The 25,148-nt window shown below is 48.7% G+C and overlaps 2 protein-coding genes across 2 annotated transcripts in view; one reads left to right on the top strand and one right to left on the bottom strand.

Annotated features, from left to right (window-relative positions):
- LOC144158129 (heme peroxidase 2) overlaps positions 1-12,247 on the bottom strand; it is a 150,532-nt gene extending 138,285 nt beyond the window's left edge. The window contains exon 1 of the mRNA XM_077688784.1: positions 11,914-12,247. Coding sequence (XP_077544910.1) covers positions 11,914-12,215 — 302 coding nt within the window. The 5' untranslated portion in view covers positions 12,216-12,247. The remainder of the gene's footprint in view (positions 1-11,913) is intronic.
- LOC144158132 (major facilitator superfamily domain-containing protein 4A-like) overlaps positions 1-25,148 on the top strand; it is a 692,369-nt gene that overhangs the window by 305,215 nt on the left and 362,006 nt on the right. The window lies entirely within an intron of this gene.

The following is a 25,148-nucleotide window of genomic DNA, read 5'->3' as shown; positions in this document are numbered from 1 at the left end:
TTCTCACGCCCGATTCTTGGCCAATCCCCCACGTGGGTATGTGTCATGTCAGCGGCCAGGCAGCGCGCGCCCATCTCCCCCCGTTGCCAAGGAAGACGAGGAGATTCCTGGCCAATCCCCCACGTGGGTATGTGCCATGTCAGCGGCCAGGCAGCGCGCGCCCATCTCTCCCCGTTACCAAGGAAGACGAGGAGCGCGCGCACCCGCAGCTGTTGCTATGTGGACGGACGGCGGTCGCCGGAATTCAGGGTCGCTTATAAAGTGCATTCGCACTTAAAAATTCTGGCTCATCAATCAACACCGAAAGCGTGGAGCTGAATCGACCGAAGCTGTCCATCAGAGTGCCAGCTGATCAAAGAACAAGTTCGTGATATTTTGTCAAAGGGTGTGATACGAGAGGGTTCGAGTCCTTGGAAGGCTCCCATCATTCTGGGGAAAAAAAATCCGGTTTGTTTTGCGTTGTCTATCGCCAACTGGACGTTATCACTAGAAGAGAAGTGTACCCGCTTCCGAGCACTGACGATATCATCGACTGTTTGCATGCTCTGAGTTTCGCACTTCGCACCAGGCGACTTGCGCGCGGGCTACAGGACAATGACCGGGCATCGAGCAGACAAGGTGAAGGCTGATCTTTTTAGGCCGGATGGTCTGAGTGAGTTAGGCGCCATTTTGTTCCGCCTTTGGAACGCGACTGCCATTTTTGAGAGGTCTATGGACAACGCAGGGTATGCAGGCACCGTGACCAAACAGCGTACATCAATGCATAAAACGTACAGCAGCGCATCTAACGAGAGGCAAACAGCACAGTCACGTAAAACACAGTTCGGAGACAGAACATCACGGCGACAAAGCTGCATGGTGACGGAACAGCGTGTGAAACGACACCACCGCGATGAAACAGCACGAAGACAAAACGACAGAGCGTAAGAGCAGAGCAGTGAAACGGGATTGTGGCGCGTTCTTTGTTCGCCCGTTATCGCCACCGCCCCATCAAATAGGAGCGCGGATCTCCAAAGCACAGCGAAATAACGGGGATAGTTTGCTGCAGCTTCCCGCATTGTGCTCTTACATTCGGTTGTTAACTTCGAAAAATTGTCACTAGTTAAATAAAACAAGGTTTATCCTCCCACCAATTAGTCTAGTAGCGCCAACACTAGCTTTCCGCTGCCCTTTTCAAAACCACGTTCGGGAAACTCGCATGTTGCAAAAAAGTCTAAAATTCTGTATGGCAAGTTTATATGACACCGTAGAAATACGGCTTTTTGTAAACTGCAGTTAGATAGGACTGTATACGACTCATAAATTTCTATAACAGGGCCTCCGTTTACGATAAAATTGGGACACCCAGCCTTTGATACATATTGTCAATAGCTCTCCGGGGAGACCTGCATTATGGGGAGAAATTAAGCCCAGTGCAAGCGATTGGCTCAGCAACGTTCACTAAACTGCCCGCATTACTTCAGCTCTCAATCCGTATGTGGAAAGCGCGACATGCGTTGCATTTCTGGGCGAACCCTTTCGTGAACGCGTTCGTAATCGAATTAAGCGCGTCATTCAGTCGCGTTCCTGACAGCACTGACCTGCCGAAGCATTTCAAATATTGATTGATTGATTGTAGGGTTTAACGCGCCGACGCAACACAGGCGATGAGGCGCGCCGTAGTGGAGGGCTCCGGATTAATTTTGACCACCTGGGGATCTTTAATGTGCGCCGAAATCTCGTACACACGAGCGTTTTTGCTTTTCGCCTCCATCAGAAAAGCGGCCGCCGCGGCCGGGAATCGAACCCGCGACCTTGTGCTCAGCAGCGCAACGCCTTAGCCACTGAGCCACCGCGGCGGGTAAGCATTTCAAATAATGCGCTCTGCCTTTCGCACAAGGACGGCTGCTCTGCTTTGCACACAATTGTGAGATACGGTGTGTTACAAAACTACGCTGCTGTGATCACTGATATGTGCTAAAGTAGCTATTTGGGCATGTTGGTTAGACATGGGAAAGACAGCGCTGCTGGGACAAAGACGAATAGAAGACTTGACACAGAAGTGCGTCAAGTCTGTCCGTGTCCCAGATGCGCCGTTTTTTTTATTGATCTGATCACTGAAATTCATCTGTCGTTCTAACACGAGGGTATGCCCAGCATAACCAATAAAATTACAGTTTATTATATACATATGAAAAAGTTCCAGAGCAAAAAATTCCACCATCTACACGAAGTGAATGATGTTGAGAGGGGCGAAGCAGAAATGCTTATCGGTAAAACCGTGAAACATTCGCCCGCACATCATATAAAGACTCGACACGTAAAGCTTTCCACCGCTCCGTTGACAAGCCCGTCGACAACGTCGATGTTTGAGGTGGTTATGTAGGGGTTGTTTTGGACGATGAAAATCTCCATGGGTAAGTTGGCGAATTCGGTGTGTGACATTTTAGCCACCTTGGCTGTCGCCTTCTGCAGAGCGTCTTGTGTCGTGTACCCCCGGTGCGTGTCTTGAGCGCGCAGGCGACGAACGACAACCTATTCTTCTTCCTCTTGTCCTTGTTGGGTAGCAACGAACGCGTTGAACGTTTTGTCCTCTTCGGCCAATCTTTGGTTGGCCAATCCCTAGGGGGATCCTGCCACAATCATCATTAATGTGCCGTGCCATATACAGCAGCAAAGAGGAACGGGACAGGGCCCGAGCAAGAGGAGCTTCGCCCCTGAAACATAACGGACCGACAGCAGAGCGAGCGAACGGTCTTGCAGTCCTCAACAATTCTTAGCTGGTCTCGCGCAATGGTCGTGGCCGTTTTTCTGCTCCATAGAAACACAGCCACCCACATCCCGACTAAGGCTTTGCAGTCTTCACCCGATATCTCAGCCGAATAATGTACGGGCATCGCCGTTTTATACGTCCACACCCGACGTGTATTTCCCAACGTGCGTCTCCAAACGCGGCGCACATTACCGACACTCGCAAACGCGTCCAAGGAAGACCACTGCAAAAGCGTGTAATTGCCTGTACAATCCAATCCAAAGTGCTCTTCGCAAGCCACTAAGTGCCTTTCCGAACCCACCACAGCCCATGTCGTCCATCACGGCGCATTATCGCGGTGCCAGATTCCTCTTTAATTAGGACTAAATAAAACTCTACGCTGACTTGGTCCCAAATCCATGACCAACGAATGCCAACAGCAGCACATCTGAGAGGCGGTGTACAAGCCAGCGTATACAACCGTGCATGAAGACCTCAACAAGAATTGCTGGTAACAACAGTAACATTGACACAGCGTTGAGCATAATTGCCGTGAATGAGTTAAAACAAGAGCGACCAGTTCTAGTTAAAGTAGGCGAAATTGAATTTAGACGTGTAGCGAGCCTAACCTAAGATGTATGTACAGCTCTCGTGAAAGACAGGATACCAGCACAACTTGACAACAGTGCAGAAACAAGAATGTCACAAAATCACACGGAGGCCATTTTTTAAAAGAAAGTTCGTGCAACCCGAGTTAAAAGGTTCAACTGATGATAGCTGATAATTTCTCTCACAGAAGAAAAATGGGGAGACGAGCTAGTTGGTGAACATGCATGAGTGGAACTTAAGCGCCAACTGACACAGGGACGAGAAAGGGAAACGACACCAGCGCTTAGTGCTTGTCGTTTCTGAAGGTTGTCGAACTGTCGAAAGGTTGTCGAGCTGAAAGATTTATTAAAATCGAAATATATACCATGCCAAGACCTCACATATTCGTACACAGACAGTGCTATTGCGTGAGAACATAGAATTTATTTTTTGTGTGTTAGGGGACAAGTAGCTTTCTTTTATTTACGATAAATCTGTGCACAGTTGCTGAGCTAAAAGCTGCGACAGCAGCTTGACGAGGCCCAGCAAACCGTTACATGCAATAACGACCGACAACATCAAAGCACTACGCGGTTTCGTAACATAACAGAACATGATATATATATACATACATCCAATATACGGAATTTGCAAGCAACAAAACCGTAAATCTGATTACGCCGTCTTTCAATTCAATGGCAGGTTACATACATTGGTAGGATTTGCTTTCGGATGTAAATTATACAAAATCAATCCCAACAGCAGAACATTACAGACAAGGAATAAAAACCAAGCAGCACAAACATTTACAACTTGCAGAGAGCAAAAAACGAAAAGAAAGTCTGCAACTTTCATGATAATTACAAATTGGTCTACAAGGTCACAAAAATTTTTCGCAATTCCCGAAAATTAAAGTTTGCCGTGTGCTTATAGCTGTTTAGAAGGGAGGGGAGATTGTGTTGTAGCGATTGTAATTTATAATCGGTTCGGAAATGCGGGATGAACCAAGGATCAGAACTGCGGGTGCTAGCCAAGTTTTCACTTTGTCGCAAAGAAGCCAGGTGAGTAATATTGGGGGGAAGAAAATGAAAAGGAGCGCAAAATTCGATATTCATACATGTGGTCCACTTTCACAATGTTGTACATGGGAAATAAATTTTCTGTTGGGCACAGATAAGGCACGTCGGCGATTAAACGGGTGATCTTTTTTTGCAGCAGTAATACTTTCATGGTGTTTGTTTTCGTTGTGGTAGCCCAAATTAAACTACAATAATTCATATGCGATGCAAAAAGCACGTAGTATATGTTCGGTTTCACCCTTCTTGGTAGCAGCGCACGACAGCGAGACAGTGCTCCAGTCGTGGCAGAAAGTTTTTTACATATGCTGTCTGCATGAGCATCCCAACTAATGTGAGCAGAAAAAATGACGCCAAGAATGCATCCCAAATAATGTGAGCAGAAAAAATGACGCCAAGAATTTTATGCTGAGAAACTAAGTCAATTTTGCTACCTGCATATACAAGCGAGTGTTGAAATTTAATTGGTTTATTTCTTGCTTTGAAAATAATTGCTTTTGTTTTCGCTGTATTAACTTTTCTTCTATTTAATTTTCTTCTATTTAAGAGCTTCTCTAGCACGTCATTACATTTAGCAATTAAATTATTTTCGTCTTTGTCAGAAAGTAATATGGTGCTGTCATCCGCATATATGATAAATTTGGCTGTATATCTACCTGAACAATATCATTATTATAGGCATTAAGGAGCAGTGGTCCCAATACGCTCCCCTGAGGCACACCGGTTGTTATCGGTAAAAAACAATGATCGGAAGGAACCTATGCCTACACACTAATTCCTGTTGCTTAAGTATGACATGAGTAGTGCAAGTGGTCAACCTCTAATTCCAAAGGACGAGAGTTTATTAATCAGTATGTTATGATTGAGGCAATCAAATGCCTTGGTAAAATCTATGAATAGCCCCAAAGTGTAAATATTATTGTCTATGTTTTGTAGAATGTTCTCTCTCAAGGCTAATAGAGCTGTCTGGGTTGATTTATTTCTTCTAAATCCGAATTGTGCTTCCGAAATGATGTTATGTTTATCGAAGAATCAAGCTCCCCGTCGAAAAATTAACTCCTCTAATCCCTTGGAAAATGTAGGAATAACCGATATTAGACTATAATTTGACGGCAAATTGCTGTCGCCACCTTTGAATATTAAAACGACTCTTGATTTTTCATAGCACTTGGAAAAACGCTTGTTTTGAGTATTAAATTAAAAATATGTGCGAGTACGGGAACGATAAATTCTAACACATATTTAATTGGTTTTATTTGCAACTCATCAACATCTAACGCCTTTGTATTATTTAGATTCATGAATGTTGAATAGATTTCGGATTCATCTGTTGGCTCCAAAAACTACTTTCGCGCACGTTACCGACTAGTTTCTCTGCAACTACAATATCAGGATCCCGAGGGACAATGTTGACAAGATATTCATTGAAGTGCTCCGCCAGCGCCATGCCCGTTATTTCTGGGTCGTTGCAAGCTATCTTCTCAGGAGAATAACCTTCTCTATCGCGGCCTAGCACACTATTAATAACTTTCCATGCAGCGGCAGGGTGCTTCTGAGTGATATCAGTAAACAGTTCGTGATAGTAGCTAATCTTTGCTCTCCTCAGTTCGGCGTTCAGACGGTTTCTTAGTTTTCTTAGTTTTTTTAAATTCATCTAGCGTGGCGGGCTCGCGCGTCCGCAGAAACTTGTGGTATAGATAGTTTTTCTTTCTGATGATGCGGACGTGCGTAGTTATGACCCAAGGCTTTCTGCTTTTTTTGGATTGCTTTATAAGCCTAAAAGGAAAGTGCTTGGTGTATATATGTGCAAAGGTTTTAAGGAACATAGAATACGCCTCTTCCGCATTTGAATTTGTAAGTACGGAAGACCAGTCCTGAAGACCAATTTCCTGTTTAAAAGATTCCAACGCTTCCTCAGTTATGGGCTGTACGCGAATGCTCTGACTTTGAGCGTTAGGGCGCCCCCCTTCTGAATAAAAAAAAGATAAAAACAGGGCAGTGGTCGCTTATGACTGACGTGACCGTAGCAGCATCCGAAATTACAGCTTCAATATTAGTAATGGATAAATCAAGAATAGACGAGGCGGAAAGCGTAACTCTATTGCAGTTTTTATGGCATTTCTAAAACCAGAGCATTCCAGCACCGTAGCGAAATTTCTAACGGTGTTGTTATCTTCACAGATGTTACTGTTGTAGTCTCCTCCGCAAACAAGTTGAAGTTCGTTTGAGGCAACGTGTTCTAGAAACTGTTCGAAAAAAGTGACAAAGTTGGAAACATTGCCGTTTGGGGGCCTATATACAACTGCAGCTACCTCCTGCTTATTCCGTATCGCTAAAAGTTCGTAATCCCGCGTAGTTCTGCAAAACTCCGAGATTATTTCATAGTTTCGGCCTAGTTTAACTTAAATAGCGACACCGCCTCCTCTTTGTTCAGGGCGATTGATATAAAAGCTATTGTAGCCATTAATGTGGAGCGTATTGTGGTCATCTCGGTACCACGTTTCTGTCAGCATTATTATGTTGAATTTAAAAGAAAATTGATCAAGAAAGTTAGTAATAGACTCTTCTTTGTTGCGTGCTGAACGAGCTTTGATGTGTAATGCTGAGTTTAGAAAGCGGTGTTTAGGGTCTATGTTCTGCGGAAAAGCGAATTCGTGGTAGCAAGTTTGCGAACAATTTATTGAGTCCAAGTGGCTATTACCGCACTTAACAGATTCTATCGAGATCATTTTCATGACTTATGTGCACAGCGTCCATGCCCTCTGCCTGTTTCGCATAGATCTTGCCATTGTTGGACCACACCGACTTCCACTCGTATTCATGTTTTCGTTTGATCGCCGTGCCAAGAAGTCGCTTCAGTGCGGGACATAGGTGCTCGTTCGCATATATAGGGTCCGTGTTATCGATTCCTGCATCGTTGTTGGTGACTCGTAACTTCTTTGCCTTGTATAGCACCGCGTCTCTAGTTGCACGGGACTTGAACTGTACAATTATGTTTGTCTTACCAGGACGTCGGGTAGGAACGCGGTGGCATTTCTCAATGTCAGCTTCGGTAATTGGTTCTCCAATAGCACTTCTGATTTGGCTAATGATGCCCAAAACGTTCTCGTTTTCCTCGTTTACAAGGCGGAAAACGTTTGAAAAAAATGTGGTCAAATTGCTTATATTTTGTTTTCATTGAACAAAGATACACAGTGCGAGCATTTTTACACGTTTAATTGATCTAGCCTGAGAAGTTCATTTTAATAAAGGGATGTGTTGCCATTCTATTATATAGGTTTTGCAGCGCTATAATGGTCAATGTGTTTGCGCTGCTGAGCACGAGGTCACGGGTTCGATTCCCGGCCGCGGCGGCCGCTTTTCTGATGGAGGCGAAAAGCAAAAACGCCCGTGTGTACGAGATTTCGGCGCACGTTAAAGATCCCCAGGCGGTCAAAATTAATCCGGAGCCCTCCACTACGGCGCGCCTCATCGACTGCGTTGTGTCGGCGCGTTAAACCCTACAATCAATCAATCAATGGTCAATGTGTGATCCCGGATCCCAACCATGAGGCAGAGATAATCAGAGGGATAAGAATGGGGTGGAGTGCATTCGTGTCTTACCAGTACTCACCTACGGGACAGAAACTTGGAGGCTCACTAAAAGGGTTCAACTTAAATTGAGGACGCCTCAGCGAGCAATGCAACGGAAGGTGATAGGTGTAACATTAAGGGATAAAAAGAGAGCGGAGTGGGTAAGGGAACAAAGACGTGTTAAGGACATATTAGTAGAAATTAAAAAGAAATGGACGTGGACAGGGCATGTAATGCGAAGGCAAGGATTGGTCATTAAGAGTAACAGAGTGGATCCCTAGGGAAAGCAAGCGGGTCAGGGGGTGGCAGAAAGTTAGATGGGCAGATGAGATCAAGAAGTTTGCGGTGATAGGTGCGTCGCCGTTAGCACAGGACCGGGCTAATTGGAGATTCATGATAGAGGCCTTTTCCCAGTAGTACGGCGTAGATATGCTGGTGATGGTGGTGATGATGATGATGATGAATGGTTTTATTATGAATAGGAAAATAACTTTTACACAGCACTAGGCGTTCTATTTCCCGATACCAGTAAAAAGTAATTTACATGTTGTGGCATCACTGTACAGTATATTTTCAACCTAAACATTACAGAACTAGTTATATTGTTTTAAGTATACTTAGTTGCAACTAATTTGACAAGAACCGTTTGATAGTTCCATCAGCCAATTATATGAATTTCATTCTATTTCGTATAAACTGGATCGTGAAAAAAAATGAAATATAGGCGTTACGACATTTGATAGAATGACTTGAGCGAGAGGAATATTACACGTCATTTATATAAGGTAAGGATAGGAGTGACCGCAGAATACGATAGGAGTGACCGCAGAATACGAGTGACCGCAGTGACCACAGTGCACGCTTCTTGGAAGTACAATGTTCCGACGCCTATTCCCTAAACTTGACAAATTGTTTTCTTTCCGGTAAATGAATTTTGATGAGGGCATTTATATGTAATCTAATCCCGCATTCATCAAGCTTTCTTAACAAAATGCGGAAGTCGACAGAATCAAATCTCTTGTTTAGTTCCTGGAAGATGCCAGCTACGTAAAGCATCATTTCATTATTATCGACCAACTTTCGATTTCAGTTAACTCGGTGGGTTTATTCTCCGGAAGTCAAGCTGTTCTGGGGGATTATATTTTGATGCGTGAGATGTTGTCCTGAAAAGCAAGCCTAGTGTGCGGCTAATGGAGATCTGTTACAGCAGAGCGGAGGACCGGTCCCGGTACGGCGCCCGGTACACAAGCTTTCGCTCCCTCCGCGCACCGCCTGAGTGGTGCCTGCAGTGGGCTACCGTTTACCTGGACCGGTTCTCCGCTCTGCTGCAACTCTCCCGTGTCCCCGTGGTATCGGCGTGGGTGAAACCCATTTCAGCCCGAACAAGCAGCACAAGAGAAGCAACGCTGCATCTGTGCCTCGCGAGCCTTCACCTCGGGGACGAGGCGGCGCAACTTGGTTCCACAACTGGAGTTCGCGCCAATTCGTCGGCGTTGGCGGGCCCCGGTTTCTGGCGCTGCGGCCAGCGGTTTACACGCGATGCCGGAAACTTCCGAGGAACGCGTGTCTGCATTGATTGATCGAATGAACTTATCTTACGAGCGCGCGAGGTGTCGGTGTAGCGCCGGCCGCCCGGAGGAGGGCCACCCTGTCGTCCGGGCTGTTCTAGCTGTCCTCAGCGACTCTCGGTGGGTGACAGGGCCCCTGAGACGCCCACCGCTCGCACGGACGGCTTCGGTCCGGAGTTAGTTGACCATACCAAGTGGTGCAGGGTTCCGGTGCAACAGCAGACGGGATATGTGGCGGGATGGAGGGTTAGGGGCGGAAAGTGGCAATTTCAGGAGGGTGGTGGCTTCGCCTCTTGTCAGTGTTGGGTGCGCGTTGGAGAGGCACCCCCTTCCTTGTTGCCGGTAATGGGCCAGGAGGTCGGCGCACTGGAGCAGCGATCCTCTCAGGTAAATCAGCTGCAGTGTTTGTCCCGCGTGTGTGCGCGCGGGTTGTGGCATGGCCAGCTTCCCTGTCCTCGGGTGACTCGTGTACGGGTATCCAGACATGGCTGTACGTCGGGAATCTGCGGGGCGGTCTCGAGTATCTTGAGAGAACGGTTGTGATGAGGGCTATTGGCATTTATCGGCGATAAATTAGGCATTTCCTTTCTTTATGATGCTGTTTTTGTGTTTGCAAGGCAAGTACGCCTGTCTTTCGCATTGCGAAATAGATTATTTGTTTCTAGCATTATACGCACCAATGCATTACACCTGTACAGTGTTTGTTGCTCCTTTTTTCTCGTAGACTTTCTCGTATGCTTCAGGTGTATGTATCACGCGTATGGTTCTTCTTTTTTTTTTTTTTGAAGGCAAATGCGCCTACATTTTTCGCATTTTCTGAAACTATATTTTGTTCAAGCATTACACGTTTCGTTCCATCATTCATGTACAGAGATGATTCTTCTTGTAGTAGACCTGTTTATTTCACGCGTATGATCCGGAATATTTCTATGAAAGTGTGACGGCTGCTGCCATGTGTTCGGGGAGCGGGGAGGGGGCCTGCGGCCTTGTGAAGCTGGCATCACGCCAGCTTTTTCTGCAGGTCTCCTGCATCATGTATCCTTGATGCCAAATAAAGTCATTATTATTAATCCGCAGCCTTCTGTGGATGTGGTTCACAGCGTTCCAGCGGTAAATGGCAATTATGCCGTCTGCTGGGGGGGAATGTCCTTTAGGAGACCGAAACAACCTTGGTATAAAAAACCCGAACTTTCCTGGCACCTGTTTGCGGGTCACATTTTGTTGTACTCCCACAGGCAGTCATTCGGAGCGCTAAATCTTCTAGTGGCCCACGGTGTTTTACTAGGAGGGGCAGGACGCGAAAATACTTGCTGCCGGGAATCGGACCGAGGTCCCCGAGTTCACCGGTGAGGGACGCGATCCGCTCTGACAACGAGGACACTGCGACGATCTCGCCAGACGCAAAGAACGCGGAGGAGGAGGGAGGCACTGCATGCGCATCCCGCCGGGGCTCAGATGGAAGCCACGACGGCCCGGCCGAGGGTGCTTCTCTAGACTGCTGCGGAAGCGAATAGTCTTGAACCAAAACTACACTGGCATCGCTGTTCATAAAAATGTTCATTCCAGACCCTTGCGGGCCAAGCAAAAGCGCCATGGCCATCTTTCAAGGGCGCGAAGCCGAAAAGAAATGAAGGAGGGTGGTGTGGCATCTTTCCTACAAGGAGCTACGTGTTTAAAGAAAGCAAAAAAAAAAAAAAAAAGAGATCTTTGCAGACGCCACACAGGGGACGGAACTTGCCGGAATTTGTAGTCGGAAAAGTCAGAAGAGTCGGAATTTGGACTTTTTTTTCTACGACGGAGCTTAAAGGATGGCGGGGCATTACTTCCTCTACATTTGCCACTATGCGCGTCGACCGCATTTGTTCATACTTTTTATGGGGCTGCGGTGGTGCGTAAGGCGGCTCGTGCCCAATGTTGCTCGAGTGGATGGACGAACGAGCTATCTGAGCCCACAATACCGACTACGGCAGATCGCCCTTACTGGTTACGTTCTACTTTGCAGGGCCAAGAAAAAAAGAAGACAGAATGTGGCCACCTAGGTAGTGACGTCATTTAATTATTTTATTCAATTTATTGATAATCGCCTTTAATTAGTTTATTCTGCTGATTCAGGTGTCTTATGAGGAAAGAGAAAAAAATCTAGTTGGGTACAAATAGGCGAAACAAAAATCGCCCGTCCTGAGTGCAGTTCCCCGCGAAATAGTTCTCGTTTCTCGACCTGCCGGGAGCGTAAGCGACAGCTGCAAAAAGCCAGGACCGAGGTTTTCGTCGTGCTCAGCCGCAGTGAGGTGGGTATCTGTTTCGAACTGACGCGATGATAGGTGATCAGTGGCAGCGAACGTCGAAGGCGCGCGCGCGCTAGCCGCTGCGTACTCACGTTTCCAGTCCCTGTTCCAGCGCCCAGTTCATGAGGTTCCTGTCGACGCGGGGCACGGGCACGTTGGCGGCCGATCCGGCGCGGCCGCCGCCGCGTTGCGCCGCTGACAATCCAAGGCACAGGGCAAACACCGGGAGGAACACCGAGAGGACGTGCATGGCGGCGAAGTCAACCGCGCGCCTCTTCTGCTTGGGAGGATGGGAGCGCGCTACGCTGTCGTCGCGCGACGCCGGGGCGCTCTTCTCGGCCGCAGCGCGGAGAAGCGGAGGCGACGGGTGGCCGCTGCGAACCGGTCGGCGCATGGCGCTCTACTGAGATGCCGCCCGCCGAGACCGCGAGGAGCTTATAACGCGCCAGGACCTTGACTCCTGCCGCGCCGCCGCCGCCGCAGACGCTCACGGGGAGGAGACCACGTCCAAGGCCCCGCTGCGTCACCCTCGCCCGCTGGACGCCCCGGCGCACAGGCGAAGGCCGCTTTCCAGGAGCTCACCTCGGGCCGAGCGAGAGCTTTTCGGCGGTATCAGTCGACGGAAGAGGATCACTCCTCCTCTAACTCCACGCGCACATGCCCTGGAACATGCGTGGACGCTTAGGGATGCGGAAGATTGAAAAGGGGCACGTGGATTGGGGATCAAGTGATGGCGTCCGCCATTACCGAATCACATCAGTTCTATGCACCCTCGCCGACGCCATTCCTATCCAAGGGAAGACCTACCTCGAGAGGCACGCGCTACCACGCGACAATCGCGCGGCGAGCTAATTTGAAGAAGTGAATCATTGTGTGTTCCTAAGAAGAAAATCTGCGCGTGAAGGATGAGACTAAGACGGAAGAGAGAGGACGGGCGCAGTGCTGTCTCTTTTGTCTTGCGTCCCTTCCATTACGCGCAGTTTTTCATCCTGAAGACGCAACACCGACTAGACCAACATCAGTACGGAGCTTTGTGTGTGTCTGTATTCGCGAACTTTCCGAGCGAAGTAGCATTACCTGCTCCACTGTAAGAAACGAAGACGCAGCTCCCATAGACTTCTTCCAGAGCATGTGGACCTTCCTCACACGGACTCATTGTGCCCTTCGCTGTCAAATTCCGTCCGAGGCCTCAAATTTGCGGCCGCCTTGAGGCCACGGCACGAGAAAAGTGGACAACTGTGACCTGGTTGGATGTCTTACCAGGAGACCTTCCCTCGTTTCTTTCGTACGTATCAGATGAGTTTATGAATGAATTCATGAATAACAGAAAGAGAGCTAGTGAGTAAACATAAGGTGGGATCATCCAATGATTAATATAAACGAGAAATAGAGAGGGGCCTAGTACCGTTCCTTGTGAACTTGCTGACGTAAGGGAAGCCGAAGTGTGGCCATTAACGAATACATACTGTGCGGCATTTGTCAGAAAGCCGCCGAACCATAGTTATATATTAAGATCTCTATTTAAGGCCTTAAATTTTATAGTAGCACGTTATTTTTTTTTGGATTGGAAAATGTTTATCGAGCATAAAAGGGGGTGGCTTTCTTAGTTCAGATAGCCGCGAGCTAGCGCAGCTGCTTGGGCGTGAGCGATGGGGCGTTCTTGGTCCTCGCACCGTGAGCTGGCCAGCTCCGCTCCCACTGCTCAGGGGATGGGGAAGGGAGGGGGTTCGGCGCGTAGGGGCATTCCCAGACCAGGTGGTAGGTAGTGTTCGGGACGGAGCAAGAGGGGCAGTTGTAGGGGTAGGTGGAGGGAGAGATGTAGTGCAGTATCGAGGTGTTGTACAAGGTGTTGGTCTGCAGTCGACGCCAAATGCGAGCCGCCTGTGTGCTGAGGGATGGGTGGGAAGGAGGATGTGAAAGCGCAGTTGGCGATAATGATATAACATTTCAGGGTATCGGGGAGGGACCGGGGGATAGATGGAGGGTTCGGAAAGGTCCTCTTCCGTCGATGAAAACGCCCGGAATGTTGCGTAGCACGTTATGGGACATTTCTAGATGCAACGCATCTCATGCTCTCCCCTCTGTCCTTCCTGCGTCTGTCCGGCGTTTTCCGCACAACTGCGCCTCTCCTCATCCCCTCTCTCCGATGGCGAACACTCTCTCCCAAACAGCTGCGGGTTGGCGCAGCGCGCTCTCACTCCGTTGCTAGGCGCTCGGCGCTGCGCGCGCTGCGCATGTGCAGTACTCTCTCTCTCCACGCTCTCCTCTCCTTCTGGCGCTGTGAATATAAAGCGGCATGCCGCGCTCCGGCGGTTTAAGTCGACGGTCGTCCGCCCACCTCCCCTTCGCGTGAGAATCCCTGCTATAAGCGTAATCAGTACAATGGAAAACGCCAATGGAACCCCCCATGAGATGCGTTGCATCACACCAGGGTTCCCGCGAGGGGAGGTGGGCGTAATTTTTTCGAAAGCTTGTTAAAGCCTAAATAAATGTACCCTACTTCCTAACCATTGTGTATAATGGATAGAACGTACTAAAGAACATTTTAAATTTATGTTGAACATGTTTGAAAAAGGCGACGATTTCAGGAAGCTTGTCAAGTGGGACACTATGATATGCTTCATAACCTTGAAAGGTATTGTGGGCATTGCGGCTGAAGATGGTCGATAATTAAGGGCTACGAGCCCGGTTTGGGAAGTGCAATTACCATGCCTGTCAGGTGGCCTTCACTTAGAATACCAGCCTCCTAGAGGTTCAATTATTTTAAACGAAATGGTATCGTTGATACACTTTCAGATTGTTTTGTTATTTTATTGCTAATGTTATCGGGTACAGCCGAACACAGTTTTAGACAAACAATCGTTCTGATAACGTTACCACAGTCAAAACTAAGTGGATAATTTTGGAACCTAATTTCACAGTTGTAGTGAGGTAAGCACATGCTACCATGGGGGGGAGAGAGAGAGAGAGAGAGAGAGAGAGAGAGAGAGAGAGAGAGAGAGAGAGAGAGAGAGAGAGAGAGAGAGAGAGAGAGAGAGAGAGAGAGAGATATCTTTATTTGCCCTTCTATAAAGTCTTCTGCGTTGCTCGGTGGCGTTGCTGTTACCAGTCGCCTTTAAGGACTTCCTCAATGTGTTGGAGGAGGGCCTTTCAGCGCTCCTATTGCGTCAGTCTTAATGGGGAGGTGGTGGAGGGTCTGGCTGAAGATGGGTACCGCCGATGGTTCTCGGGCGGGGAGCGATTCTGAGCTGTTTTGGGGGGTCCTCTGGGACGTCGAGCCACTCCGCCCAAGTGCCAGGAGAAGGGGAAAGGAAGTTTATGCATGCGTGCCTTGTCTTTATAATCCCTGCGCGCACATGTAGCGCTGGTTGTTAGGGCACCCGCACCCGCAGCGTGGGCAGCTAGGGTGGCCAGGGGCGCTATTCCAGAAGGCCCGAGTTTCGCCTACTTCCGAGTTTGCAGCTGCTTGGGTTATGAAAGTAGTAATAGTGGAGCATTCGATACACCTCCAGCAAAACCGCCGGAATCCCGCGCAGCACGCCTGGCATCATCAGCGCGCTGTATTGGGGCTGTTTACGTTGATAAAGTACGGCGTGTGCTATCTTCCGCATGCAGCACCCTCTGAAATCGCTCTGCAATACTCATTCCCCGGCACAAACTAGACAACCCCACTGCTACTTTGAAATCCCCAGCGTGGCTGTTGGCCATGCCCGGTGAGGGACGGTCCGTTTTTCTCAGTGAATTGTGTTCTTCCACTGAATTGTGTTTACAACGTGGCCTGAGGCCAGTACCAGTGCAGCTCTGCGCAAGCGCAAACCAAGTAATCAAACAGGTCCACTGTAGCGAGTGGAACGCGCCCTGATCCCGACCATCAAATATGGCTTTCGTTTACAGCTTTCTTGAGTGTGCACGGTGCGCGCTTATCAGAAATCGATTGAAGAGCATTGGCGAGTGCGTCTTAGACGTTGAAGTTGGCTCATTAGTCATCGACTATGTTTTCACGGTGTATGAAGAAGGCTCCCATGGGAAAATCGTGTCGATTTCGCCTCTCCTGTCGGCTTGACAACAGCGAACTCCAGTTGGGACAGAACGCCCCCGCGACTGTGGCACCGTTGGCTGACGGTGGCCTGGGGACTTCATTTTTGTTGTGTGTTAAGTTCTTGTCGCTGCTAGGGGGCGTTAAGTGGCGACTTATTGGCTACAACGCTACGCCCCCACAAAGTGGACGCCATGGGAGGGTGTGGCTTTGTTTGTTACGCCACGCCCACGAAGGGACTGGATGTATTTGACTGACACTAGAACTCGGAGGAAACTCGGGCATAGTTTTGCACGGCCGAGTTGAACTCGGGACGCCCGTGGTGGCCGCTGCTGAGGCGTGGTTTATATTTATGGTCTCCGTAGCAGGCATATTTCTACCCCGAGAGGTCTTCTAAACGAACTAGGAATTTCGAGCCCGTTTTTTTTCGCTCGAAAAGTGATTTTTATTGGTTGTGCAGTTGTTTGGCGACAGACCCCCGTCTGCGATGACTTAGAGGCGGCTTTCGCTCCATGACAGTCGAGGAGCAAGTTTTGTGTGCGCTGCGGTTTTACAGCTTTTACAGAAGCGGTGGTGGCGACCGCACCATCGACCGCCACCAGTCGACTGTCAGTGGGTGTGTGCGCAATATAATCAGTGGAGACGTGTTTTGCAGACTTCGCCTTTCTTTTAGGTGGTTTGGCGGACGTGGCTTCCGCAGGTTCCTACCGCGCGTCCATCCGTCTGCAGCCGGAGCGTGCGCTTCAGTGATCGTCTGCTCGCAAAGCAGTTGCGAACGAAGCGTTGCATGGCCATGCGTTTTGTTTATCATCAGCGCGGCGAACAGACTCCCTCGAGGGGTTGCGTAGCGCGCATTTCTTGGGAAAACGTTACTGGAAGGATAGCTCATACGTATTACATATGCTGTCAAGGAGACAGTCGACGCACCGATAGTCGATTGAGGCGGTTTTTCGCAGGGGTGAAGGCGATAGGAATGCAGGTCCGAGCGTTCAGATAACCCAGCTCGTTTCTCGCGCATGCACCTTATGGGGTTCATCTTCTTCCCCTGGCACGTCTTTGGAGCGTATCCCCGTGTCTGGATTGGACACAACCCTGCCTTCCTCTTCCACATGGTTGATGCTGGTACGGTGCATACCCCGATAGCTTGATGACCTGTTGCATCTTTTCATTATCCACATATTGCCCGAAGGCATAAAGCTTTTAATCTATAATTCCTTGTTTCTTCCAAACCTAACTTATGTCCAGCTAGTTTGGGGCACTGTTGTGCCCCAAACTAGCTGGGCAAACAAACAAAAACGACTTTGAATAAGTTGCTCCTATTACAAAAGAAAGCCATCAGAATTGTGGCAAATGCTTCGTTTGCCTCTCACACGAAAGAACTGTTTGATAACAATAAAATCATCAATATTAATCGCTAATATGATTTTAGAGTTACGCAAATATATACAAATGCAGTTAAAAACAATAACCCATTTTATGCTGAGTTATGCGAATTAAGAAGAAATCCTATTATGTACCACACGCGCTTCACGAATGCCTGGCACACTCCCACTCCCAAAAACAATTATGGCTTGCAGTCATTGACAGTTAACCTTCCAATCCTTTTTAAATAAACTGAATGCGGCAGAAATAGATATGTCACGCCTCTCTAAACGAAACTTATAGGAATTATTTCTTTAATTCTATTTACTATGTTTTACTGTTGCATTTGAATTTGTATACCGTACTTCCTGTGTTTCTGTGGTGTTGTAATACGCAAACATTTAATGTTCTGTTAAAGGCTTGTGTTGTTCACATGTAATATTTTTCCCTCATGCTTACTCAATGTAAATATACTTATGACGTGTTTTTTTACCTTTTCCGCTATCAGATTTCACGCTTGTGTAAACTATTTCATTGATTTTTATTTTATAAATCTACACTGATATTTTTCTTGAACTGTAACAGATTCTTGAACTGTAACTGAAACCGCATCTTCTTCAAGGGCAATGTGTTGACCAGAGAGACTCGTGCCCCTAGTTGCTGTCCAATGTGAGGACAGTCGTCCCGTCAAGCTGCCTTTCAGTGCAGCTTTTTGCGACTGCTCCCTCCTTGTGCACTCAAGGAACATACAGTTTGATTTGATTTGAAAAAAAAAATACAATACAATAAATGGCGCGTGCCTATTGTGAGAGGCGATCTTTACACATTTAAACGGTTTTTTTTTTCAGCGTCACCGTCGTGTGGTAGGAAGCAGAGCATGGAAAGCGAGTAAAGGGAAGAGCTAAGAATTGAAGCAACCGCGTGACGCCAGAGGGAGTGCGTCACGGGAGTGGGAACGGCGCGAAGTAAGAGAGGGTTGTGAGGGGATTGAACTCTCTGAAAAAAAAAACGACTTTGGAGAGCTTCTTCGAACAGGAGCGGTGAAGAGCAAAATGAAATCAGGCAAAAAAATCTGAAAAGTCCTTTGCCTTGTTGCTATTCCTTCCTTCGTAACACATGGCCACTTGGGGGATGGGCCCGGAATTTGGACCTTTGAGGAACTAACGTGCCCGGTTCGCAAAATTCGTAACACTATGGATTCGAACAGTAACACTTGTAGAATAGTGCGTCAGCGTGAATCCTGAACGTGATGTGACGGTAGTAGGACAAGTGCACACCACCCTCGCAGAACCCCGATTCTAGGGAGGCTGTGGCGTGTTCCAGTCTGCTTGCACACTAATACGAACAAATGAAAGAGAAAAAACTGACGCAAACACGTAACAGCAGAAAAAATTGGCCGCGTATCTGCTCCTGTCGTTGCAAATGTCGTCAAAAGACGATAGTCCTGCCAAGGAAATGCCCCCCTTTGCTTTCCCGCTCACCTCTCATGCTGTTCCTGTACCGTCGCGCTCATCCCAAGGTAAACACACTAAAGGTTTGCGCAAGGCGATTTGAATTTACCGCGTTCCACTGCTACAGGCCGGGTTCCTCGATGCCAGCCCTGCAGTACGGCGGAGACGCGCGTGAATGAACCGCGTGGCCGTGCTCCACGTGCGTTCCAAGCAGAACGTGAGACCTAGCTAGTGGAACCTTTCGTTGCTGTTGCCGCGTGATTTTTCATATGCCGCCATGAGGCGGTGGTTTTCTGCAGCAGATATAGAATAGCATTTGTTATCGAAAAACCAAGTATCCATGATTTTTTTTAATAAAGGAACACTGTACATATCCCTTGTGTACTAATTTCCTGTCTTATATTTGCGTAATGTGTTGTTCTTGTTCAACAAAGTTGACAAGTATTCACATATAAACCGGGCTTAGACGTTTACATTTGGGTGTGAGTATATAAGACTATTGCGCAATATCAGTTTTACTTTGGACGGGTGGCTGAATCGAGTTACAGACAGACAGACGGGTGGACAGACAGACAGACAGACATACAGACAGACCAAAATTTCTGGGCTTAAGTAGCCAAAGAAAGACTATCGTCTTTAAAAAGCCGTTTAAAGTAATCCGTAATAAAAGAAAAGAAACGAAAGCGAAGAAAAAGGTGCAAGTACAATAAATTAAAGAAAGAAGTTGGTAATACGTCTCGCCAGGGTTTCTCCTTAAAGGCACGTTTGCACACTGGACCGCGGCGAGGAAATTTTATGTCGAAAAGCGGAGGGTTTCGATAGCGTAATACGAGCAGCAACTGTTTTGAGTGTGGCGCGCTTTCATCACCCTTAAATGCAGAGCATTTCTGTTCCTGCGTCGGATGGTGTCAACAGTTTCGCGTCCGCAGCAGGTGCGCCTCTCCTTCCCTCCTCTCTCTCAACAGCAGCTGGCGCGCGCATGCGTCGTAGTCATCCCGTTCGCTCCGTCGCGGTCTCGGCATAACAGGTGCGTGATAGCAGCGCGGTGGGGCGTGGAAGGGCGCGCGCTGCTTGTGCATGCGCGCTCTCCCCCCCGTACTGCTCTCCCTCTACTGCGCGCGCTGCAAATATAGCGGCTAGCGGTCGCTCGTGTTTCAGTCACTGCGTTGCTCCTTCCTTCCTTGGTTGACGCTCGTGCCCACGTTTACTCGTGTCTGCTACTCCAGCATCACGGAAGAAGCGATGGAAGCAACACTGCCTTCAATCAGTACTGAGGCCCCAATGCTCTGCATTTACTCGTGTTCCCCTCGCGGGAAGGCGCGGGAATTTTTTTTTGCCAGTCGGCCATAGTCGCGTGGTTGCAGTGTGTGCCACCAACGGCAGAAACTACTTCTTAGGACGAAACATTCCAAAAAAAAAGCTCATATGAACGGATGGAATGAAAAATAAAATGAACTTTGTAGTGAAATACAGATTGATAAAGTGAAAGTACAATGAAATCAAGTAGTTGGATTAGCGTGCCCCCAGTAGCCACCAAGGCAGCAGTGGAGCGAGAGAAAGCACTGAAAGATGCGCCACGCCCTAGTGGCGCATCATTGAAGCGCGCTGCCCTGGACGGATTGCGTCACTTCAGTAATCAGCAAATAGCATGAATCGCATTTTTTCAGGCGTTTCAACCCTGTCCTGAAATATTATCATGAGCTTATTATTATCACCAGGGCTCCGCCTTGCCCGAGTTTCACTCAAACTCGGGCCTCCTGGAGTAGCACCCCGGGTTTACTTTCTATATAGTGGATGATAGAGGGGGTGCGTATACATTACACCTGTATTGGCTCGGCGGATGCAACTTGTTTTCGATCGGGCTCGAGAGATGGGGGACGGGGTGCGGGGATGCAGTGTGTGTCTTGATCTGTGCGCAGCTCAACCAACTTTGTTGCCTGGCTTTTCCTTCTTGCACGCGGCCGGTGTGGTGGACGTAGTGGTCCGGGAGCGAAATTGGAGGCTCAGACTCGCGAAAGAGCGTTTCGCGCGCGAGCTGTGAGCCACCACATTTCTGGTGGCCCTTGACGACCTGGGATCCAGCGGAGTTCGACCGAAAGCTCTGGTTGGGAGGTTAGATGTTCTTCGAGAATGTTGCTACGTGCGTGGCTATTTTGTTGCGCAAGAATAGGGGGATTGCTTCCTGGCTGTCAGTCAGTATGAGCAGTTTTCGTCGGCCGGTGAAGTTCGTGATGGCATCTGCTGTGGTTAACGGCATGACCAGGATCATGGATTCCCAGGAAGCGACGAGTACTGTGTCCGTTTTCTTAGTATGCGGCGGTAACAGCTATACCATCCTCTGAAACGGCGGCGTCAGTGTAGACAGGACTGTAAGTCCGGTCTGTCTTCTGCGCCACTATATGTCGGGTGACACGCGCTCCTTGAGCTCTCCACCACTGGCATTTTAGCTGGCCGCGTCGACATACACTGTATTTTCGTGATTTTTAAAGGAGAAATTTTAGACTGCCTCTCCCAGAGAAACGCCACAGTCAAACAAGCAGAAGTGGGCGCGATACTTCTGGCCATTCGGCTGGGAGAAAAACAGCAAAGAAGCCTTAAAATTGCAACGGACTCCCAAGATGCGGCACGACTAATCACCGCTGGCAGAATACCGAAGCAGCTCAAATCCGTACTGCCACAAGAAATGGGAAAGTTATACAATGTCACATGGACCCCGGGACACGAAGGACTGGGAGGGAACGAGGCGGCCAACGCGGCTGCGTGCACGTGCGCTGACATACCAGGCAGCCGACGGGACCACCACGCGTCCTTACACAGCGCCGACTAATGCCGAAGCCCTAGGCATAGCCGGGAAACTGAGGGTCCAGTTCCCACATCCACATAAGGACCTCACGGCCTTTGAAGCGCAAATCCTGCGAAAAATTTGGACCAATACGTACAAACCAAAATCTAGATGGCTGCGACATCAACATGGAGACCTTGATGAATTCTGCAAGAAATGCGGCTAGACAGCCACTCTGTTCCACGCCACGCGTTGCTGTCCAATCGTATGGGGAACAGGCAGCAGCAACAGCTCAGCGCGGCCCAAAGGGCCCCGACAAGCTCCTCTCTGCAGGACCAACTCAACCTGCTGGAGAGAGCGAAGACACTCGTGACTGGGGCCCTGGACCTAGGGTTCCACCCATGAATGCCACTCCATTCTATACCCCATTCCCTCGTTTTCTTTTTCCTCGATATAGTTTGTTAAGTCAGTCAGTCAGTCAGTCAGTCAGTCAGTCAGTCAGTCAGTCAGTCAGCTCTGCACTCTGGTGGCCATTTGCCACGCTCATGTGGAGGGGGATAGGATAAGTGTTGCACGTAACGGCGTTCCTGGAACTAGTTCCTTTTGGGAGGAACGGAGGAACGCAACCGTCCCATTAAGAGTGGGTGGATCTGTAACGGTAACTCGTAACTTTTACGAAGGAACGGTACAAGGAGGAGGAGGAGGAATAAACGTCCGTATGAAGAAGTTCGCCTTGGGGAAGAGTCCTTATTCCAGGACCCCTTGAGACCGTCCAGCTTCTTGGGCTCTCTTCACCAGCCAAAGCTGGTCATCAGGGTCCGATCTGGACAGTGCTCTCTCCCAGTGGAATGGCGTTCCTTCTCGAAACGTTCCATCGCTACAGACCGTTCCATCGGGCGAAGGGGAAACGTACTCTCGCACTCAGCGGTCGCGGCGCGCGGACCGCCTTTCCCTCTCTCTGGAGTGTGCGCGCCGATAAGGGCGGGCCTGGCGCGGCTGCTCCTTCGACTTGACTACGCTTTGTAGGGACTACGCGCGGGCGGGTTTAGCCCTAATTTGCACATTATTTTAATGAAATGTTGCTAATAAGTGAGCCAGGCTAGCAGCTTGGGAGTTGTGCACGTTAAGATTTTTGGCAATTTTGTTCTGCTGAGCTCTTTCTGTACACCTACTTTGGAGTAGCGGCAAAAACTTCTTCCACCTTCTTTCCAAACTAAAATGGGTCACTGAAACTTGCCTGTGCCGCAGATGGTATTAGTTCCATCTCCACCGTTGCTGCGGTAACACTGCGGCATACCCAGCTCCAAGTATTACGTGGGATGGCCTTGGGGATTTTCACAGTGACGGCTACCTCCCTAAGAAGTTCTATTCTCCAGCCAACCTGTCTGCATGTGTCTGGCTGTCTGGCTGTCTGTGACTCGATTCAGCCACCTGGCCAAAGTGTTGTTGTTGTTGTTGTTGTTGTCGTTTGTGGTTATTAGAAGATGAAAGGAAGGGGGGGGGTGAAACCCGGTCTCTGCCTCTCAGAGAGGGCACCTTAGCTGGGTTTGTGGGTTAGGTGAGGAGGAAGGGGAAGGAGTGTAGGGAGGGGGTGGCTGGTGTGGGTGGTGGAAAGTGGTAGCGGGAGGCTGGGTGGGGTTGAGCCAGAGGAGTTCAGGCAGACCGGAGGCTTGGGCGAATTTGACGATGAGGGATGCTACTTTGAGGCGGGTGGAATCCGGCCCATTTGAGAAGAGGACGTCTTGAAGTGTGGAGTGTGGTAGTCTGAGTCTTCTCAGCTTGTTGATGACAGAGGCGCGGGGGCGGTCAAGGTGAGGGCACTCGCACAGGAGGTGCTGAATTGCTCTGTCTGTCTGTCTCTCTTCCTGCCTGCCTGTCTGTCTGTCTGTGTGTCTGTCTGTCTGTCTGTGACTCGATTCAGCCACCCGGCCAAAGTGAAACAAGCTGCGCAATAGTCTCATATACCCACAGACAAATCTAAACGTCGAAGTCTGGTGGAAATGTTCATACTTGTCAACATTGTTGAAGAATAACAAAACATTACGCAAATATAAACCCGGAAATCAATACATGAGTAATATTCCCGGTGTTCCTTTATTAAAAAATTCTTGATCCTTGATTTTTTGCGATAGCAAATAAAATACATCCTTTGTTGAAAATAAATTCCCTCTATCACCTGCTGTCCCCCGTGGCACTATGGCTTCTGGCGGCATTTTAAGAAATCACACGGCCGCAGTAACAAAAGGTTCCAAGCGGTTCTACGTTCCGCTTGGAACGCGCGTGGAGTAAGCCACGCAGTTCTATAAACCATGTAATAGGGTGACTCGATTCAAGCGCTTCTCCGCCGTACGGCAGCGCTGGCATCTATGCACCGGGCGTGGAACAGTGGAACGCGAAAATGTAAACTGACTTGAGCAAACCTCTAGCGTGTTTTTCTTGGGAGGAGTGAGACGGGAGAGGAAAAGCATGACAGGTAAGCGTTAAAGAGAAGGGAGGCATTTACTTGGCACGGACGCCACACGACTATCGTATTTCCACGACATTTGCAACAAACACGGTGAATATTGACGAAGCAAAAGAGTTGAACGCACAAATCAGCTGAAAAAGTAAGTTGTGTTATGGGTCAGCGTAATGAATTTGTAATGTTCTAGTTTATATGTGGGGAATTCAAAATCTAACAAGTAAGCGCATGCAAAACGGATCATTTCTTCTAATCTTGTACCGATTATTTATGATTGTCTGCTGTGCCAGTATATTTGAAAAATTCTGGTGGCATGATACGGACGCACGTATATTTTGTAATGTATAGCAGCACTGCAAATATCTCTGGTGACAACTCAGAGCGTGAGTAATTATGCGATTGGGGCAAGCCGCTGAGGGAAGCGGTGCTTCCTAAGAAATCTGAGCCGGTATCTGAGCTGAGAAGAGATGTTGGTCATACTGTCCAGTGAAGCTGGCTGGTACAATGATAGTATGAGCCCGATACAATATAGTATCCATTATTTGATTGATACAGCAGGCATCGAATATTTGAGACAGAAGATTGAGACGGAAGACGGGGAACGCCGAAATAAATATTTTTTTTTAGAATTCGGGCATTCATAAATGCGAAGAATGTTTAATTAGTGACCAGCACCCCCAGGATTTCAACTGAATATCGTCTGATCCTTAGGCATTTTGCCTTCGGCAAATAAACCTCGTTCTACCCGAGCCGTCCGAGGCTGGGCAGCAGCCTTCAGGTGTCCCTTGACTGGGTTAGCCTTGCTACCGCATCTGCAAAAGAGGGGGAGGCATCGCTTTTCCGACCCCCCTACTCTCTTTCAACACAAAGTTCAACAGCACGTTAAGGGAAGGTCTGACTAGGCCTTGGCCTGCACAATTTTGGAATGTTCTAAGCACCCCCGCAACTGTACCATCATGATTCCACCATGTCCACCAGGCACCGAAACAAGGCGCACAAGTCCTGTCGTACGGCTCGGTGTCCAGCGGAGTAACCTTTCGCGATCCCCCTGATGCCGGTTACGATCTGCGTGTCGTCTCGTCCGCGTTCATACCGGGCAGCGGACCAAGGAGCGGAGCGCTGGTTTTGTCTCATTCCGTGGGGCTTTGAATGCTGGGCGTCGTGCCCACGTGAACGCACAATGTCCAGCTAACAGCGTAGCGACCTCGTGTGCCCGCTGTCCGGTGTACGCGTGC

This window comes from Haemaphysalis longicornis, unplaced genomic scaffold (assembly GCF_048455015.1).
Source record: "Haemaphysalis longicornis isolate Haplotype H1 unplaced genomic scaffold, Haemaphysalis longicornis Haplotype H1 scaffold_10, whole genome shotgun sequence".
NCBI classification, from domain to species: domain Eukaryota; kingdom Metazoa; phylum Arthropoda; class Arachnida; order Ixodida; family Ixodidae; genus Haemaphysalis; species Haemaphysalis longicornis.
The sequence above is the reverse complement of the archived record's forward strand: the minus strand, read 5'-3'. Positions and strand labels throughout refer to the sequence as shown.